Consider the following 17,128-nt stretch of genomic DNA (forward strand, 5'->3'; position numbering starts at 1 on the left):
GGCCCTGAAGGGAGATGACAAATCCTGTCACCTCTCAGGCTCCCTGTCTCCTTCTCTTCTCCTTCTCTGTCGGATGAACTGCTAAAGAGAAGTGTGTGTGCGTGTGTGTGTGTGTCCGTCCATGTGTACTATGCATGTGCACGTGTGCATATAAGAAAAGGGGAGTGAGAACAGTGTGCTGCTCATGTAACGGGTGATAGACACTGAAGAGCTCAAACAAAGCACACACACACACACACACTTAAAACAGGGTTAAGCTGTTACGCATTTCCAGTCTCACTCCCCTGTGACTTCACCCACTCATGCTTCTTTGTTACTTCTCTTCCTCTTTTTCTCTCCTCCATTTCCCTCGGAGGACAAATTACCATGATTACCATCCCACCTCCCTCTGCTCCATTCTCTCCCCCGTTCCCTCCCTCAACTCTTTCATATGTTTCTCAGTGTGCATAAATGTCTCCCTCTCGGTCTCTGTACGCTCTCTTTCCCGACGGCTCATTCACCTCACCTTCTCTCTACCTCACTCCTTTTGTATGCAACGTCCTATTTTCTGTATTGTCGGTATCGCTCTTCCTCCTCCTGCTCCTCTTCCTATGTCTGCCCTCTCTCTCTCCCTCTCTCCCTCTCTCCCTCTCTCCCTCTCTCTCTCCCTTTGTCATCGTTTCAGTAACTGCCACTTCTCGAGGGAAATAAATTAGTAATATTTACGACGAAGGCCGCTCTGTATCCCTTTCTTTCTCATCTCCTTGTTGCAGGAAGAAGACACTGATCTTATCAGACAAACCTATGTAGTCATCCCTCAAACAATCTACCTAACCATCCATCACAGCAGGACAACGCCAGGCGCAGCTTGCCTTCCTCCACGCCGGCAGTCCGAGCTTTTAAAAGTACATAAAACTCAGCAAGTGGACACCGTGCACCTGAGACCAGCCGTGCACGTGTAAAAGACTCCCACCCGGCCTCGCGGCACAGAGAGATAAATCAATGCTCTGTTGGCCTGATGGACACATATGGAACATTCCGGGGTGTAATTTTCCTCGGTGGATTTCTAGGCTCTTTTGAGCTCCCTCTTAAGCTCTGTCGGCACGATGAGCTATGTTTAGTGGGGTAGATATATGTAAATGTCAACAATATTTGTATGCCATTTCATCACAACCAGCTGTTATTTTAACGGTGCCATGGCCTCCAGTGATATATAGTCCAGTGGATTACAAAATCATTACAAAGTCCCTTCTGTGAGTTGTGGTCATACTAGAAGAACTGTTTGTGCTTTAGAAAAGTGCTTACAGTATTGCATGTAATATAGAGCCATTTTTACTCTACAGAGTTTTTCATTCTTATAAATATTGGTATCCTATTGATTTACATTTCATTTAGTCATTTAGCAGACGCTCTTATCCAGAGCGACTTACAGTAAGAACAGGGACATTCCCCCGAGGCAAGTAGGGTGAAGTGCCTTACCCAAGGACACAACGTCATTTTGCACAGCCGGTAATCGAACCAGCGACCTTCGGATTACTAGCCCGATTCCCTAACCGCTCAGCCACCTGACTCCCCAGATTTGACTTCATATTTTAAACCTCTCTAATGTTGAGCGTTTAAACATTTAAACATTTAAACATTCATTTAAACATTCATTACTCAAACAAAGGGAGATTCTTACTTCTTGACAAAGTTAAATACAACCCTACTGCAAATGTTTCAGCATTTCTCAGAACCCAAAAGAATGCAAATGTCCCTTCACAAAATGGCACATGGTCCAAGCCTCCTCTGAAATAACCGCTCACACAAACGGTTGTGAAATACCATAAAGTCATGCTGAGGGATATGGCCAATAGTCAAAACCGGGGCAACATTGTGAAAAGATGTTATGCAAGCACTCTCTGTCTGCAAACCAGTCTGTGAACCAGCCCATGCACTTCAGAGAATAATGCCTCCCTGTACCTGGTTCATTCTCTCTGTTCCATTCTCCCCTGCCAGGAAATGCCATGTGAAATAAGCAGTAGTGACCTTGTAAGAAAAGGCCTGAATCTGAGGGTCTTTTTAAAAGCCCTAGTATGTAATTAAGTAGAACTGCAGGGAGGCAGGCTTTGATAGTGTTCTAACCCTCCTGTCACACACACACATACACACACAGCAGAAGTATTAAGAGCATTGAGCAGGCAGGAAGAGTAAGTCTTATTTAAGGGCAGCCCTTGCTCCTCCGCGGCGCACAGACTGAGCTGGGGGGTGACGGTCCTGTGGGAGCTTTGAAAAACTCCGTAACTCCCCTCCAACACTGTACCTGCGTGTGTTAGCGTGTGTGCGGGGGGCGGTCCCATCGGCATACATGCGCTTGATGCAGAGGCGGACGTGCGGCACTCACTCTGGGTGAAGCGAGGGGGATTGTCGTTGACGTCGCTGAGCCTCACGGTGATGGTGGTGGTCCCAGACAGGCCCCCCAGGTGGCCCCCCATGTCCTTGGCCTGCAGGACCACCAGATACTCATCCTGGGTCTCCCTGTCCATGTCCGGCACGGCCGTCCGCAGGATCCCTGAGACACACACACACACACAACAGTTCACATCTAATCACCTCCCATGGAGAAGACGACCTGATTCCGCTCTCGGTGATTGGTTGTGCAGTGTCAGCCCCTAACTGTGCTCAACCAACAGCAACCGACCAACTGCCAACACACTAACATGTTTCGTTGAAGGTGAATCGCAATGAAGTATGAAGTGCAAAACAAAACTATGCAGATTTGTCTCGGTGTCTGAATAGAATTGTTAAGCAGGAAATGAACATTGGAGCGACTGTAGCAGTGGTGGAGAGTTTCAGCTGCCTTTTAGACCTCTAGCAAGAGTGAGAAAGGGTGGGAAGTGGACGGACTGTGAATGCTAACGCTGGCAAATGGAGAAGAGCCATGGTAACACACGCTGGGCAGAATTAAGCTAATGCTCCCCAATTAACATTCCAGCCTGACAGAGGCCTCTTCACTCATTTCAGAGGTCCTTCCGTGTCAACACAATCAATTAGAATGCATTAGAATTCAATAAGAGTAACACAAATACTGGTCGCCTTTGACTCTTGTGGACGAGTGCACTGATGCAGGCATACCGACACCTATACACACATCGCACACATACATACACACACATATTCATGCACACACACACACATGTCCTGTGGCAGCCCCAGAGCCAATTGGGTGAGGGGAAGGACATCAGAACCCTGGACCGAGGCTCAGACAGACGCTAGGGTAGACAGGGACAGACATGCCTGCAGGTCATCAACTGACTAGGAAGAAGACAGGGAAAATGGGCTTCCCACCAAAGAAGGGTGTTCACTCACGTGACGGTAGGGGCGAGAGCCGGACTCCGGCAGAACTCCAGTGCTTAATGCAACCTTGTTCTTCCCCATTATACGACAGATATCACCCAGTGAAAGGCCGGATGAAAGCCTCCCGGACCATGCCCTTGACCAAGGGCCATTTCATTTGTCGTTTTTTTAAAATAAAAGCTCCAGTGCTTAAACTGGCCTCTGGTGCACGTATCGATTGCTAAGCTGTGTGCAGCTCATCCCGGTTTCGGTCAGTTGTTGCCGCAATGCGCACACACACTCGCAAACACTCTTAAACAAACATGTACACACACAAGCACAAGCGTAAAAGGTCCCAATCTCGGAAAAGGTCCCATCACACAAACAGTCAACAGTGTATTAAAGCTAGCTGTTTACTTCTAAGCTGTCAATCAGATAGTGGGGGTAAACAGGCTGGATTTGCATTGTGGAGTACCCCACGGTGCGCTCACAGGCACCATGCAGAAGAACTTCTCCATGAGCCTCGAGGACATGGGGTGACACGCAAGCCCCCCAAACACACGGTGGATTTCAGCAAAGCGACAGGCCCCTCGGTGCCTTTTTAATCTCTCCCTGTGATAGTTCACAAACCTCTTTTGACATTCCCCACTTTGAAGACATGTCTTTTTGTTTTGCCTCCCTCAGATCATTTTGGGGGCTCTTTCTGTGTTCCGTTAGATGCACATATATCCTGGCAGACTGAATACATTCCTGCCAGCTTTGTTGGATTCACTTAGAACAAGGAAGAGGGGACACAGCATTAGAGAAAAAGAGAGAGAGAGAGAGACAGAGAGACAGAGAGACAGAGAGAGAAGAGTGGAAAGACAGAAGCTGTCGGGGTAATAAGGGATGAGGGTGCGAATTCAGTGTGTAAAGGTGAGAGACTTAGTGAGAGATGGAGACATAGAGGGACAGGGATAGAGAGTAAGAGAGAAAGAGAAGGAGAGAGTGGAGGACAGAAAATGTGGGAGTCAAAAGGAAGAATGAGGGATATGGTATTTTAAGGTGAGGGAGAGACCTGGGGAGGGATGGAGGCAGAGAGAGAAGGAGAAAAGCCAGGGGGTGCTAAGGGAGAGATCAGGGTGGATGTAAGTACACCCTACAGAAGCTTGACTGGGGGCAGGCACATGGTATTATCAGGGGGAGGGAGAGCACAGGTGTACACAATAAGTGGAATCTGTCAGGGAGGGAGGGAGGGAGGGAGGGAGGGAGGGAGGGAGGGAGGGAGGGAGGGAGGGAGGGAGGGAGGGAGGGAGGGAGGGAGGGAGGGAGGGAGGGAGGGAGGGAGGGAGGGAGGGAGGGAGGGAGGGAGGGAGGGAGGGAGGGAGGCTCTCGCTCGCTTACCTGTCTGGGGATCCACAGAAAAGAACTGCTGCCCCTGCACCAGTGTGTACACCAGCCTGGCACTGTTCCCATAGGTGGGGTCGTCAGCATCTGTTGCCGTCACCTGGATTATAGAAGTACCTGAGGGAGGAGGGGAGGGAGGGACGATAGGAGAGGATAGAAAGAGTGTTACAAGTCTCAAACAATCCCGACCAGCCCAACCCAATGGTGCATTAACACGGCCCTCTGGGGTTTCATCCGCAAACTAACTGACAATCTCCATGGCCGGCTTTTTCTCTCTCTCGCTCTCTCTCCCCCGCTCTCTCTCTTTCTCAATGAAGGTGTGACTAATACTTTCTTCACTTCCCCTTCTCCCCTGCCACTCACCTTCTTTCTCTCTCGCTTCTGTCTGTCTCACTTCAGTTCTCTTTGTCTCTGGCTCCAATTCCCCTCTTGCTCCCTCTCTCCATCTCTCCATCTGTTGATGTTCTCCCCCTCCTCCCTCTCTCCTCTCCTCTCCCCCCTCCTTCTATCCCTCCCCTATGTCCAGACTCTCCCATCCTGACCATCCCTTGACACGCATGGGCATCTTTCCCCACCAAATCAATCAAAGAGTGTCTGCTTCATGCGAATTCTGTTGAAAATGTTCCCCCCAAAAAATGACATATATATGCAATGGAGAGAGAACTACGTTTCCCATAGGGCACTGGGCTGACAAGCTCTGAGGGAAGGGGAGGATTTGTGGGAGCAGCTGTTGCTGTTCTCTGACATCAAAGCCCTGCCAGTGTCACAGAGAGAGAGCATGGGAGGAAAGAGAGGAGAGAGTTGGAGTGGGGAGGGAGGGAGCAGGGAGGGAGGGAGGGAGGAGTGATGGAGGGAGACAGGGTCTAGTTACAGATCTATCACAGGTAGTTAAGAGGCAGAGGAGGGAAGTAATGGAAGATGGAGGAGAGATGGAGGAGCACAAGCAGTGCGACGGTTTTGATGCAGGCGCTAAAAGAATGATCAGATAGACAGATCAAAAAGGACTGCGCTGTGGGGTTGATGCAACAAGCACAAGCTGTGGGAAACCTAATGATATGCAGCTTGCCTGGTGCTGAAAAACACAGTCACAATTTGGACTGATCATACATTCAGACTGAGATGAATTCATAGTGAATGGAGAGGAATTCAGTTAGCTCAGTCTTCTAATGTGACATTCACCCTGCGTCAGTGTAGGAGTGATTACGACATATTACAATCGTAATTGGGTTTGAAATCATAACCTCGCCACCATTTCCACTAACTCCGGCTGAAATAAAAATCCTGACACGATGTTTACAGCCAACAAGTGATCCGAATTCAATTAGAATCTACATTGAAAAGCCTACATCTCAACCAATACCCTCTCCAGTAGTGGCTGGGTTTCAATGTGATAAGAATCATTATCCACCATCTTGGCTTTGACAGAGAAAACATTTGCAGCCTTTTTCATAGGACTCTCACGATCCCCCCAGTCTGCTGGCAACTAAGCATTGCGAAAAGCACCTTGGTAAATATTGAATGCAGAGTAAATATTGAATCCATGATTGACTGAACAGCTCCATCAGAGGGAATAAGCTGCAGTTAAAAAGCAAGCGCTGGTAAACTGAGTGATGGGATTACTAAAAGGAGACAGGAGGGCTGGTCTCAGTCTCAGACTGATGGGCTCTTCGTTCTACAGTCTGGCAGTGGTAGTGTGGTGAGGCATCGAAGAGAGTGATTGATGTTCACGATGACATGAAAGGTGGAGGCACAAATTCAATTCCTGTGGGCAGGAGCTCAAACTGGGTCTGGGTGAAGGAAACAAGCAACCTTGCAGTACCTATGTTGGCCATCTCGGGCACAATGGCGCTGTAGGGCCCCTCCTCAAACAGTGGCGGGTTGTCGTTGATGTCCTGGACCCGGATGATGAACTGTGATGAGGGCTCCAGGGCGCGCTCTGTCTGGCGGTCAGTTGCCGTGGCGATGAGGCGATACTCGTCCTTCTCCTCCCTGTCCAGTGGCTTGGTGACATGAATGTTGCCCGTCTTCTCGTCAATCACAAACACGGACCCCGCCCCCTCGCCACGGAGCACGTACTTGGTGCGTCCATCACCCCTGTCCATGTCAGTGTGCAGCTGAGAAGAAGGGTGAAGACGGAGAGAGAGAGAGAGAGAGCGAGAGAAACAGAGAGAGAGAAACAGAGAGAGAGAGAGAGAGAGTGAGACAGAGAGAGAAACAGAGAGAGAGAGTGAGTGAGAGAGAGAGAGAGAGAGAGTGAGAGAGAGAGAGAGAGAGAGAGAGAGAGAGAGAGAGAGAGAGAGAGAGAGAGAGAGAGAGAGAGAGAGAGAGAGAGACAAAGGAGAGAGAGAGAGAAAGAAAGAAAATACATGAGGTTAAAAGAAGTCCAGGAAAAGAATAGCCAAAGACTAACAAGCAGATAATCCAGTGCTTGAGCACAATGATTTGACAGAGACTGGCTGAAACCCTCCTTTTCTCCACGGGGCAATGGCCATGAACTAGGATCATCATAATCTTAATAACCTAATCCATTACACACACTCAACTAGCAACCACAGCAGATCACAACAAAAGACCTTTCATCTGTAAAATACAGTACTTCGGCATATAATGGAACCACAAATGGTTGGGCATAATAATCAGTAGAGGGCTAATCAATTATTGCCAAACTAATAGGTGAGTAATAAGGGCGGTGTGTGGCGGTGGACATGCTGTATTGATCCTGACCGTTGCTGGCTTCTTAGAACAGCGGTGGTCCAGAGTTAGCCCTGTGGCGGTAGTTCATGCAGGACCTGCTGGCTAATAACAGGATAGGGCGCTCTTCTTCACGGTTTTAGAACGACCTGCTGGCGGGGTACACCCAGCGCTCCGCGCATCAGCATTCATTCTCATTACCGCGCGTACGTGAATGGAATAGCAGCTTTCACAAAGTGCACCTAAATTAGCCAACACTCCAAGAAAGTGTGACATTGCGAGTTTGAAAAGGAGGGAGTGTGTGTTCGAGTGCTTACGGGAGGGCGAGTTTCAGAGCATTGTTGCGTGACACCAGCTAAGCACATTTGCTAAATGAAATGAAAATGGATACTTCGAGGAAAAATATTCATTACTTTGCAGACGCCCATTTTTCAAAGGGAAAACAGTCTGCACGGGCATGCCCTCCCATGGGGTAAACAATATACATGCAAGTTGACAAGTGGGTTTCCTTAAAAAGTCATATAAAAAACATTATACAGCCAACTTGCAGGATGCAGCTGGACAAAGACTAAAAGAGCCTAAAGTCGTCTTTTTTTTTGGACCCCACTCTGCCAAACACAAACTAAAAATATCCTTTTAATTGCATGTTCATTCTAATCTTAATTCATGCTGTGGGAGGGAGGACGGAGGGAAACACTGGAAATAGAGGTGAGTCACATGGCAGCTTGCCTCCTGATTTTGAAGGTTCTGAACAACAGAGGTTGACACCCACCGTGAAGACACAACACCAGAATTACATAACCTGCTAAAACCAAAGCCAAGGCTTCATTTCATCTTTTAAAGACTCAAGATAAGACAGCTTCTCACACAAGCATGGTGTCGGAACTATCTCCTTTTGGACATGGTGGCACAGTCAAGTGTGACTTTGGAGTCAGCCCTTCAGTCTTAAGTGATTGGGAAATTGGACTACGCACTCAGCTGGTCAGGACCACCACGAGGGTTGAGGTTCCACATTCGGGGCTCTTAACGAAGGGCCAATAATAATCAGGCTCTTAACGACCCCCTGGCTTAACGAGGGGACTTAACGAGCCTCTTAATGAAGCCCTGGCCCTCGTTCCCACAGCGAGTGGTGGCTGTGATGATGAAAGCCGTAGTCAACCTCTCGATATGAAGGTGTCTGCATGGAGAACCAGGCTCCATTCACAGCTGACCTTTGACCCTTAACTGTCCATGATCAACACATCAGCATGATTTACAGCAGTGTAAAACACCAGTGATGGGATTCAGCCCTGCTGCGCTCAGCAATCATTGAAACATTCTGATGAACCAGCAACATCTGCTACTGGTCTGAAGAGCTGCTACTTGATGAATTTCATGACGAGCTTTGATTGAAAAGTCCAGTCAGTAAAGTATTGTTCGTGGTTTCGATGGTCTCTCTTCAACACAGGCGGCCTCCACGAGAACAATCCAGCCCTGAGCACTGCCATTCTCCTTCATCCCTGGCTGCTGTGTATGCAAAGCCCTGCCTCCCAGACCTCTAAATCACTCCAATTACTTATATTATCATAAGGTAATATGCTTATACTCATATACTCAATTTCACATTTTTGCAATAACCATAAATCTTAAAGCAGAAAAAAAGCACTCTGTGTCAAGCTTTAAATCACTTAAATAACTTATACCATGAATGCTCAATTCCATTTTTCTGCCGCCTAATAAATCATAAAAACATGACGCAAAAAAATACATTTTGCATCTGTGCATTAGCCCTAATGGATTTGTTTCCCTCTGCAGAAAGAAAGGGGTGATTAAGAATGGCGCATGATTAGGGGAAAGGATATAGTGGTGAAACTGGTGTTACATGAAAGACCAATGCAGTGGCATCTGTAACAAACAGTATCTGTCTTGTAAATTTCAATCCAGTGGCACACCGGGGAAATCCATCAAAGGCATGAGAGACCGCAGACGGATATCCCTAGATCTCCTCAGAACCATGTGGAGAAACGCTTTCTCTCTTATCTTCTGCATGGTGGACTCGTGTTTACCACCACTTCAAAGAGCCAGGGTCACGTGACCGTGTGCAACAGCACCACGCAGGCCCTGCCAATCTCCAGGAGCATGGGGGAAGCTATCGGGATTCTGTTGGTGCAGCTGCAGTTCTTATCTGTGAATAAGGTTTGTTAAGAGCAAAGGGGATCATGTTAAAGGATTGATTGGGACCACGCCTAACAACTTCCAGTGCCAGAGAAATGACCTGAAAGAGGATAAGGGCACCAGATCAATTTGGAACTGGGCCCAACAAGAAGCCCGGACCCCAGTACCAAGGAGTCTTCTTAACAACAATCTCAAAGTGTAGTGGTCTGTGAGCCCAGTATGTTTATCAGGGTGTCCTGAGGAATCTTAAGGACAGTGTTTAATGACTCTGGTTCTCTCTCTGAGCCCCTGGCTGACCCTCCAGTTGGCACACCCAGGGCACAGACTGGACCGTGAACCGTGAAATGCTCTCCCCCCCCCCTCCCCCCTCCCTCCCTCCCTCCCCCTCACACACACAGCACCTGCACTGTGTGGTAACAGCTGAGAGCTGGACCAGAACTCTGGCCCCGTGACAGAAGGGCTCAGAGAGAGAGACAGAACACGAGGCCAAATCTACCCAGTGACACATAATTAAAGTCAACAACACTATGAGGTGCTGTGAGAAGAGAGTGTGATCATCTGATGTTTTATCCCAGCTGGATCCTCTGGCTACCCAGATGGTCCCAGGGGAATGGGGGAGGGGGGGGGGGGGGCAGGGTGGTCGGGGTGAGACTAAGCCACCCTCTCCTCTCCCCTCACCCCCTCTCACTCACTCCCTCCCTTACTCCTTGGGGGGAGGGGGGTTTAAACTTCAGAAGGCAGACCAGATCCAGTTCCTTTGACAGGGTTTAGATGCGCCTGAAGGTTCAATCCAATCCAACCTTCATTGAAGTAATGCTGAAACTTTCTCCTTTGCCTCACAGTTACAGAAAATGCCCAGCATTCAAGTGCTGTGTGTTTCTGAATGTTTGGGTTGGTTAAAAGTCAGACCTAGTTTTGATTTGTCAGGAAAACGAGAAAGGCTCAGACAATCATTTTGTATGGATTCATTGTATTAGTTTGTATTGCTTGAGTTAGTCTAAGCGGGTGCTTTGTGTTTTGGTAATGGTTTTAACATAGTGTTTGGGGTCTATTGTGATATACTTCTGTCAGTCTCTGAGGGTTCAATCTCTCATATGTGTCTGTAATCAGCCCCAATGTTGCAAGAAAATCTATTATTAACCATTATTATACTTAGCCTTCTCACCACAAGCTCTTTTAACACAGACTGTTACTGTTCCTGGCTTCCACAATACATTATTCAACAAAACTGCCTTTTAGCCCAAGAGTATGCAAATTCTACTTTTGATTATCATAATCAGCTGATGTACAAGTGAGGACTGTGGGGGGGTCTGAGGAGAATGTTTGTCGTTTTGTGCCCCCTGTGCCCACTCTGATGATGTATAACATCATATTTTTTAGTGGGTAAAAGCAGGAAAAGGCCACCAGAGGTTTAACATGCGTCTGTACATTTAAAGGGTAAATGCCCACATATATGCCAGCGTATAGTACCGCCAAGAGAACTTGCCCTTTGCCAATCAGATTTGAACAGTTCGAATGCAAGAGATAGAGAGATAGAGAGAGAGAGAGAGAGAGAGAGAGAGAGAGAGAGAGAGAGAGAGAGAGAGAGAGAGAGAGAAGAGAGAGAGAGAGAGAGAGAGAGAGAGAGAGAGAGAGAGAGAGAGAGAGAGAATAGTGATTTAAGAATTATCCGGAAGCATTTGAGTGCTTTGCTGATTTTGCACAACTTTGCTTGCATTTCTTCTTTTATATAGAGCTTTTGGATGACAGTCGGATGTGTGGGCGTGTGTGTGTTAGTGCGTGTGTTAGTGTGTGTGTGTTAGTGTGTGTGTTAGTGTGTGTGTTGGTGCGTGTGTAAGTGGAGCGGGGCAGAGAGTAGCAGTCCGTGCCTCCCTCTAACCTCCCCCTCCCTGAGTCAATGGCATGGCCTCCTTTAGGGGCACTGTGGGGAAGTGGGGCGCATGGCCAGTCTTAGCTCAAAGGCCAGTGAATAAATATTAGCTCAAGGTCACAGGCCGCAATCACACTGGGCTATGCATAATCATGAGATCACCCAGAACCGTGTTTCCCTTCTCATGACCACCACTTTACCAGGCCAAAGTGTTTAACTCAATACAAATTCACAGACACTTTATCTCTTCAATAGTATGATTAACCTGCGAAAATGGTTCAGCTTTATATGGAAAGAGGATAAAGGGTGTTCGCTAGGATAAAAGCTAAGATCCTTATTATTATTATATGCTATTAGGCTACGTGTTGGCCATGGGTTACCCTGGAAGGTAAAATGCTCTTTCACAGGTAAAACCCTGTCTTATTCTTCTCTGCAACTGAAATAAGGTAATGCTTTACATTCACACACTCACTGTGCCGATTTGTTTGACTTTACTCTGAGATTAAACAAGCCGTATAAAAAAGAGAGAGAGGAAGTGAAGACATCAACGAGAGAGAAAAAGTATTGTGCCCCCTTTGAATTTCACCTTCAATAGACTTTTTATTTTTTACCCTCTCTCTCTCTATGTCTGTCTCCATCGCTCTCTCTCTCTCTCTCCCCCCTCTCACTTTGTGATTCAGTTCCCACTCAGTACTGAAACACTTGAGAATTTGGCTCCACAGGGGTTTGAAATTAAATGGTATTTAACCACACTCTTTTTTCTCTCCCTCACCCCTCCATTTATCCTTTCTTTCTTTCCATGCAGTCCTGTTCTTCTGCTATCTCATCTCTGGTCCCTTCTCCCTCTCTGTCTTGCTGAGTAGGGTTGATGGACTGTGAGGTCAACCCGTACAATGTGTGTGATATTTCTCTCTATTGCTCTCTCTATCTATCTCTCAGTTCACTCTTAGCTCTCTCTCTCTCTCTCTCTCTCTCTCTCTCTCTCTCACTCACGTCCTTTCCTCCCAGGCTCTTCCGCTCTGTTAGTTGTAAACCATTAACCTTTCCTAACTTTCCTCCCCTCATTTTCCTCTGCATATTCTCATCCTGTTATTGCTTTCTTTTATAATGTTCCTCCCTTCATTCCACCATTCTTTTTTCCCCGCTCTCTTCTGTTCTACTCTTCAACCCCATCCCAATACTTTCTCCTCCTCTGCCCTCCTTCCATCATCCAACATCTCCTTCCGTCCTCTCCCTCCTTTCTCTATCTCTCCTCAATCTGTCTAGTCCTCCTCCTGATTTCCCTCCATCTCTCTGCTCTGACTTTAATTGCTCTCTTACCCCTGCTGTGCTCGGCCTGGAGGCTAAATGACTTTCACAGGGAGAGAGAGGAAACGTAAGAAAAACACAAAGCTGTTTAGAACGAGACATTTCAGGATTATTATTGATGAGCTTCCTGCCGGCAGGTGTGTGTTGTAACTCTTGCCCCCCCACCAGTTCTCTGTCTCTGTCTCTCTCCCTCACCCGCTCTCCTCCCCTTCTTTTTCTCTTTCCATTTATGCCTCTAATGAATTCCTAGTACATGTGTACTGGCATTTGTGACTTTGAAGAGGCATTTGCGACCTTGTTTGCGTTTATTTGTCTGTGCTGGTGTATGCTAATAGGAGTGTGTGTGTGTGTGTGTGTGTCATCATGTCCTTTTGTGTGCAGCATGTGTGTGTATGTGTGTATATGTTCAGAAATGTATGTACACAGCTCCAGAGGATTTAAAGGGACATGTCAGACTCCATTTGAGACCAAGGAAATGACTAGTCCAGTGTTTACAACCAATAAGCAGCAGCTCAAGGGAGGGGATCGACAGACAAACACCACCATGAAACCCCTGGGATAACCTCTTTCAAGCACCATCTCCAATGCTACTGGTCTAGTCTGAGTAGGCTTGAGAAGGGCTGGTCAAATCAATCTGACTAACCCTGAATGAAACCCAAATGTCATGGGATGGGACGTGGGGTCAGCACAGTGGGACCAAACACATTACGGAACCCGACATTTGCTTCAGTTTCAATCGATATCTTTAGAGAGACATGCGGGGTAGTAGGGAGAGGTAAAGTATCCCCTTTAAAGAGGGTCATGTGGTTAGCATTCAGCTAAAGATCTTTTAATTCTACAGTATAGCCCCACACTTGCTACACTCTTCAACCAGAATACATAATCTTTCTCTCCAGTCTGTCATTGTAATGATTTGAAAGCTTATTCCAAACCATGTGACAGCATCAATTAAATTCACAATTATCATGGGGACCAAGTAATTTTAGAAACTAGAAATATGTTGCTTGCTGTGATTAGGAAGCCACAGGGAAAGATGCTACAATTGATAAATATAGTGGTGTGTGTCTGTTGGTGGCTTGTGTGTGTGCATATGGCAGCATCTATGCATGTGTGTGTGTGTGTGTGTGTGTGTCTATCTGTGTGTGTGTGTGTGTGTGTGTGTGTCTGTCTGTGTGTGTACATGTGCCCATGTTTCTAAGGGAGCTTCTGGACTGCTGTCTTTGGCATTAGTTACTGTGCTGGCTTTGCGATCCAGTCCTCTATGCTCTCCATCACAGTTTTCTCTATTAAATCATAATCAGCCTACTAATAAGAAGAAGCAAGCACCGTGTCCCTGTTGATACACAAGCCGGCTGTGGCCCACCCAAGCACAAAAGACTAAACATTAATAAGAGCATTAGGCATGGAGAAGATCATATGAATGTATGTACAGCTATGCACACACGGACTGGTATAAATGATAGACACCTTTTCTGTTTGTGTGTGTATGAGGGTGTGTGTGAGTGAGTGTGCAGCATGTGTGTGGGCTGGCTAGGTTCCCTCCTTGAACTCAATACAATTAACAAACATAAATACCTCATTAACAGAGCAGATTGGCACTAATGGCAGCACAACCTGGCCATCTGCGGGCTAAGCTGGGCATTGAACTTGTGTATTTTGTCTTTGTCCGTTCTCTTCACAGTGCTTGGTCCACTGGTAATTTGTCATGGGTACGGCATTCTGGGTAGTTTATTCTTTTGGGGAAAAGGGTACAGTGCTCCAGTGAAGAGTTGACTAATCGGTAGCCCTGACAGGGACTCTGGTCTCAGTGTACACACACAGCATGGTCCTGGCTGGCCCTTCAGCTGGATAGAAACCACCAAGCAATTCTTACACTTAAGTGCCGAAAAATAGGATCTGCAGACGCTCAGTCGCTTCCCACAGAGACACCCCCCTCCTTCTCTCTCTCTCTCTTTCTCTCTCTCTCTCTCTCTCTCTCTCTCTCTCTCTCTCTCTCTCTCTCTCTCTCTCTCTCTCTCTCTCTCTCTCTCTCTCTCTCTCTCTCTCTCTCTCCGTCTGTCTCTTTCTCTATCTCTCTCTCTCTTTCTCTCTCTCTCTCTCTCTCCCTCCTTCCCTCCCTCCCTCCCTCTCTATCTGTCTCTTTCTCCCTCTCTCTCTCTGTGTCTCTCTGTCTCTGTCTCTGTCTCTTTTTCTCTCTGTCCCTCCCTCCCTCCCTCTCTCTCTGTCTGTCTCTCTCTCTCTCCCCTCCCTCCCTCCCTCCCTCTCTCTCTGTCTCTCTCTCTGTCTCTTTCTCTCTCTGTCCCCTCCCTCGGTGGTGTCCTGACAGCCTGCAGCAGCCACGTAAGGATCATTATTATTCATTTGCTTAACAAACTGATTTATACATTAGCCCTCACCACAGCTGGGTATCAACACACTGAACGAGTGCAGGGCCTTGAGATACTAATGTACAGTCAACATGACTTTATCACACACGTGCAGACAAACTCACACACACCCCACCCTCCAGACCTTACAGTCTTTGAAAGGAAAAGGCCAATGCTTGGCTGTTGATTATTATAAATTACTACAGGGGGCGGGATTCGGTGTGTTGTCAGATGGGAGATGTAGTCATACATCTTCACTTACAGATATAAATCAGTCAGATTGGCAGAGCATTCTGGAACTTGTAGGAATGTGTGTGTATGTGGGGGGGGGGGGGGGGGGGGTCAAGGGGGTCCTGAGATCAATGATGTAATTTAAAAAACGGAATCTATGAATTTCCTGGGGAGGTGTCAATGTCCCACTGACGTGTGAAGATTGGTGGTGTTCATGACTGGTCCCAAAGGGAGATATGGTTTTAGGGGCTTTGCTGCACCTCAGTGCGCCATTGATTAATCAGAGTCGCTGTGGGAATAGGAAGACACCACAGCACATCGCCGTAAATCCAATCCTATTGAAGGTTTATGTCATTACAAAGTAAACCCTGCATCCCTTCAGACATGTGGAATAGTGCTGACAGTAGAGAGGAATAGAGGGCTAAGGTTAAGGTTAAGTAAGTACAGTCCAGACAGAAGGAACTGCAGGATAATGAAATTGTTTGGGTAGTAAATCAATTCCGAGTCTAGTTAAATATATGAAGATACATAGGAAGCGCACCAATAAAATAGGTCACAGACAATGTCAGTTATTAATACAAATGATGTTCTTACCCGTCCGATGAGCACAGGTTCTGGCCCGCTGTACTCTTCGATAACAAAAAACTGGTTCCAGATCCAGCTCCTCCTACTGCGAGAGCGAGACCCTTCCTGCTCCGCATGGCCACGCCTCTCTTCCTCATCCTCATGGGGCTCCGCCTCCTGGAACACCAGGCCCAGCCCACTTCCTGGCTGGGAATCGACAGTCATCACCCCACTCGACGACGCTTCCAGGCCGACGCCCCAATCAGGGTCTGGGCGGAGCTTGAGGACATGGCTGCTGTTGAAGGGCTTGGCAACGTCACCTGAGGGGTTCGGTGTGACGCTGAGTTTGGTTTCCCTCTCATTTACCGTGTTGCTATGGGAACCCCCAGCCTGAGTGAGGACAGCAGGTGCGACTCCGTCCGTTTGAAAGAGAACATCTGAGGAGTCGTGATTGGTTGATGTCAGCGGAGGGTCAGGCTGACTGGTCGTCTTATCACTCTCTGGATTAACCTCAGACACGGAGCCAGGAGTGTTTTTGCTCCTCATCTCAGCAACATCCTTGCCCACACCAGAAACTGGAGTAACTCCACTTAAGGGAATCCAAAGAGAATGAATGCTAAGATCTGGATTCAAATCAGGATGCGTTACAGGGCTGACTCGGGGCTGAACGGTTTGACTATCTAGCTCTAGTTGGTTCTGAGGAACCGTCATATCTTGTCTCTGTGCTCTCAGGGCCTCTAACCGGCTGTGGTCAACATCGATCAGATCTCTCTTCCTGCTTCGACTGGACTTGGTCTGAAAAGTCCGACTGGAAACGCTTTGCATCTGTGAGTTCACTATCCTGACCAGGTTATCTTTCGACATCAGTTTCATTTTCAGGACACCATAGGTGCTTGTAAGGTTGAGCTTTCTAGGTGAATTCTGGTTGAGGCCCTTCCCTGGCAGCCCTGTTGTGAGAACGCTTAAATCTGGCCGGACCCTTGATTTGGGGAGGGGTTTGGATCTAGTTTTGTTGGAATGCAGGTCGGGCTTGTGGTGTCCTACGAATGCTTTGTCTGCTTTTCTTGTCTTGGAAGGAATCTCTACACTCTTGGTGCTGTTCCTGACCGTTCTGATATCATGAACTGGCTCTCTGGTGAGAGCTGATCCCCCTTTGTTGACAGAATCGACTTCATGTTTTATCTCTGCTTTCGGCTTAAAACCGCGCCTTTCTCTATGAGTTAAAGGATTCAGGGAAATCTGGGGGTGAGACACAGAACCACTC

General features: G+C 47.5%; 1 protein-coding gene across 1 annotated transcript in view; it reads right to left on the reverse strand.

Moving 5' to 3' along the window:
• LOC136958845 (cadherin-24) overlaps positions 1 to 16,410 on the reverse strand; it is a 45,583-nt gene extending 29,173 nt beyond the window's left edge. The window contains 4 exon segments of the mRNA XM_067252960.1: positions 2,363 to 2,530; positions 4,678 to 4,797; positions 6,500 to 6,794; positions 15,895 to 16,410. Coding sequence (XP_067109061.1) covers positions 2,363 to 2,530; positions 4,678 to 4,797; positions 6,500 to 6,794; positions 15,895 to 16,410 — 1,099 coding nt within the window.
• Between the last annotated feature and the right edge of the window lie 718 nt (positions 16,411 to 17,128).

This window comes from Osmerus mordax, chromosome 16 (genome assembly GCF_038355195.1).
Source record: "Osmerus mordax isolate fOsmMor3 chromosome 16, fOsmMor3.pri, whole genome shotgun sequence".
Taxonomy (NCBI): domain Eukaryota; kingdom Metazoa; phylum Chordata; class Actinopteri; order Osmeriformes; family Osmeridae; genus Osmerus; species Osmerus mordax.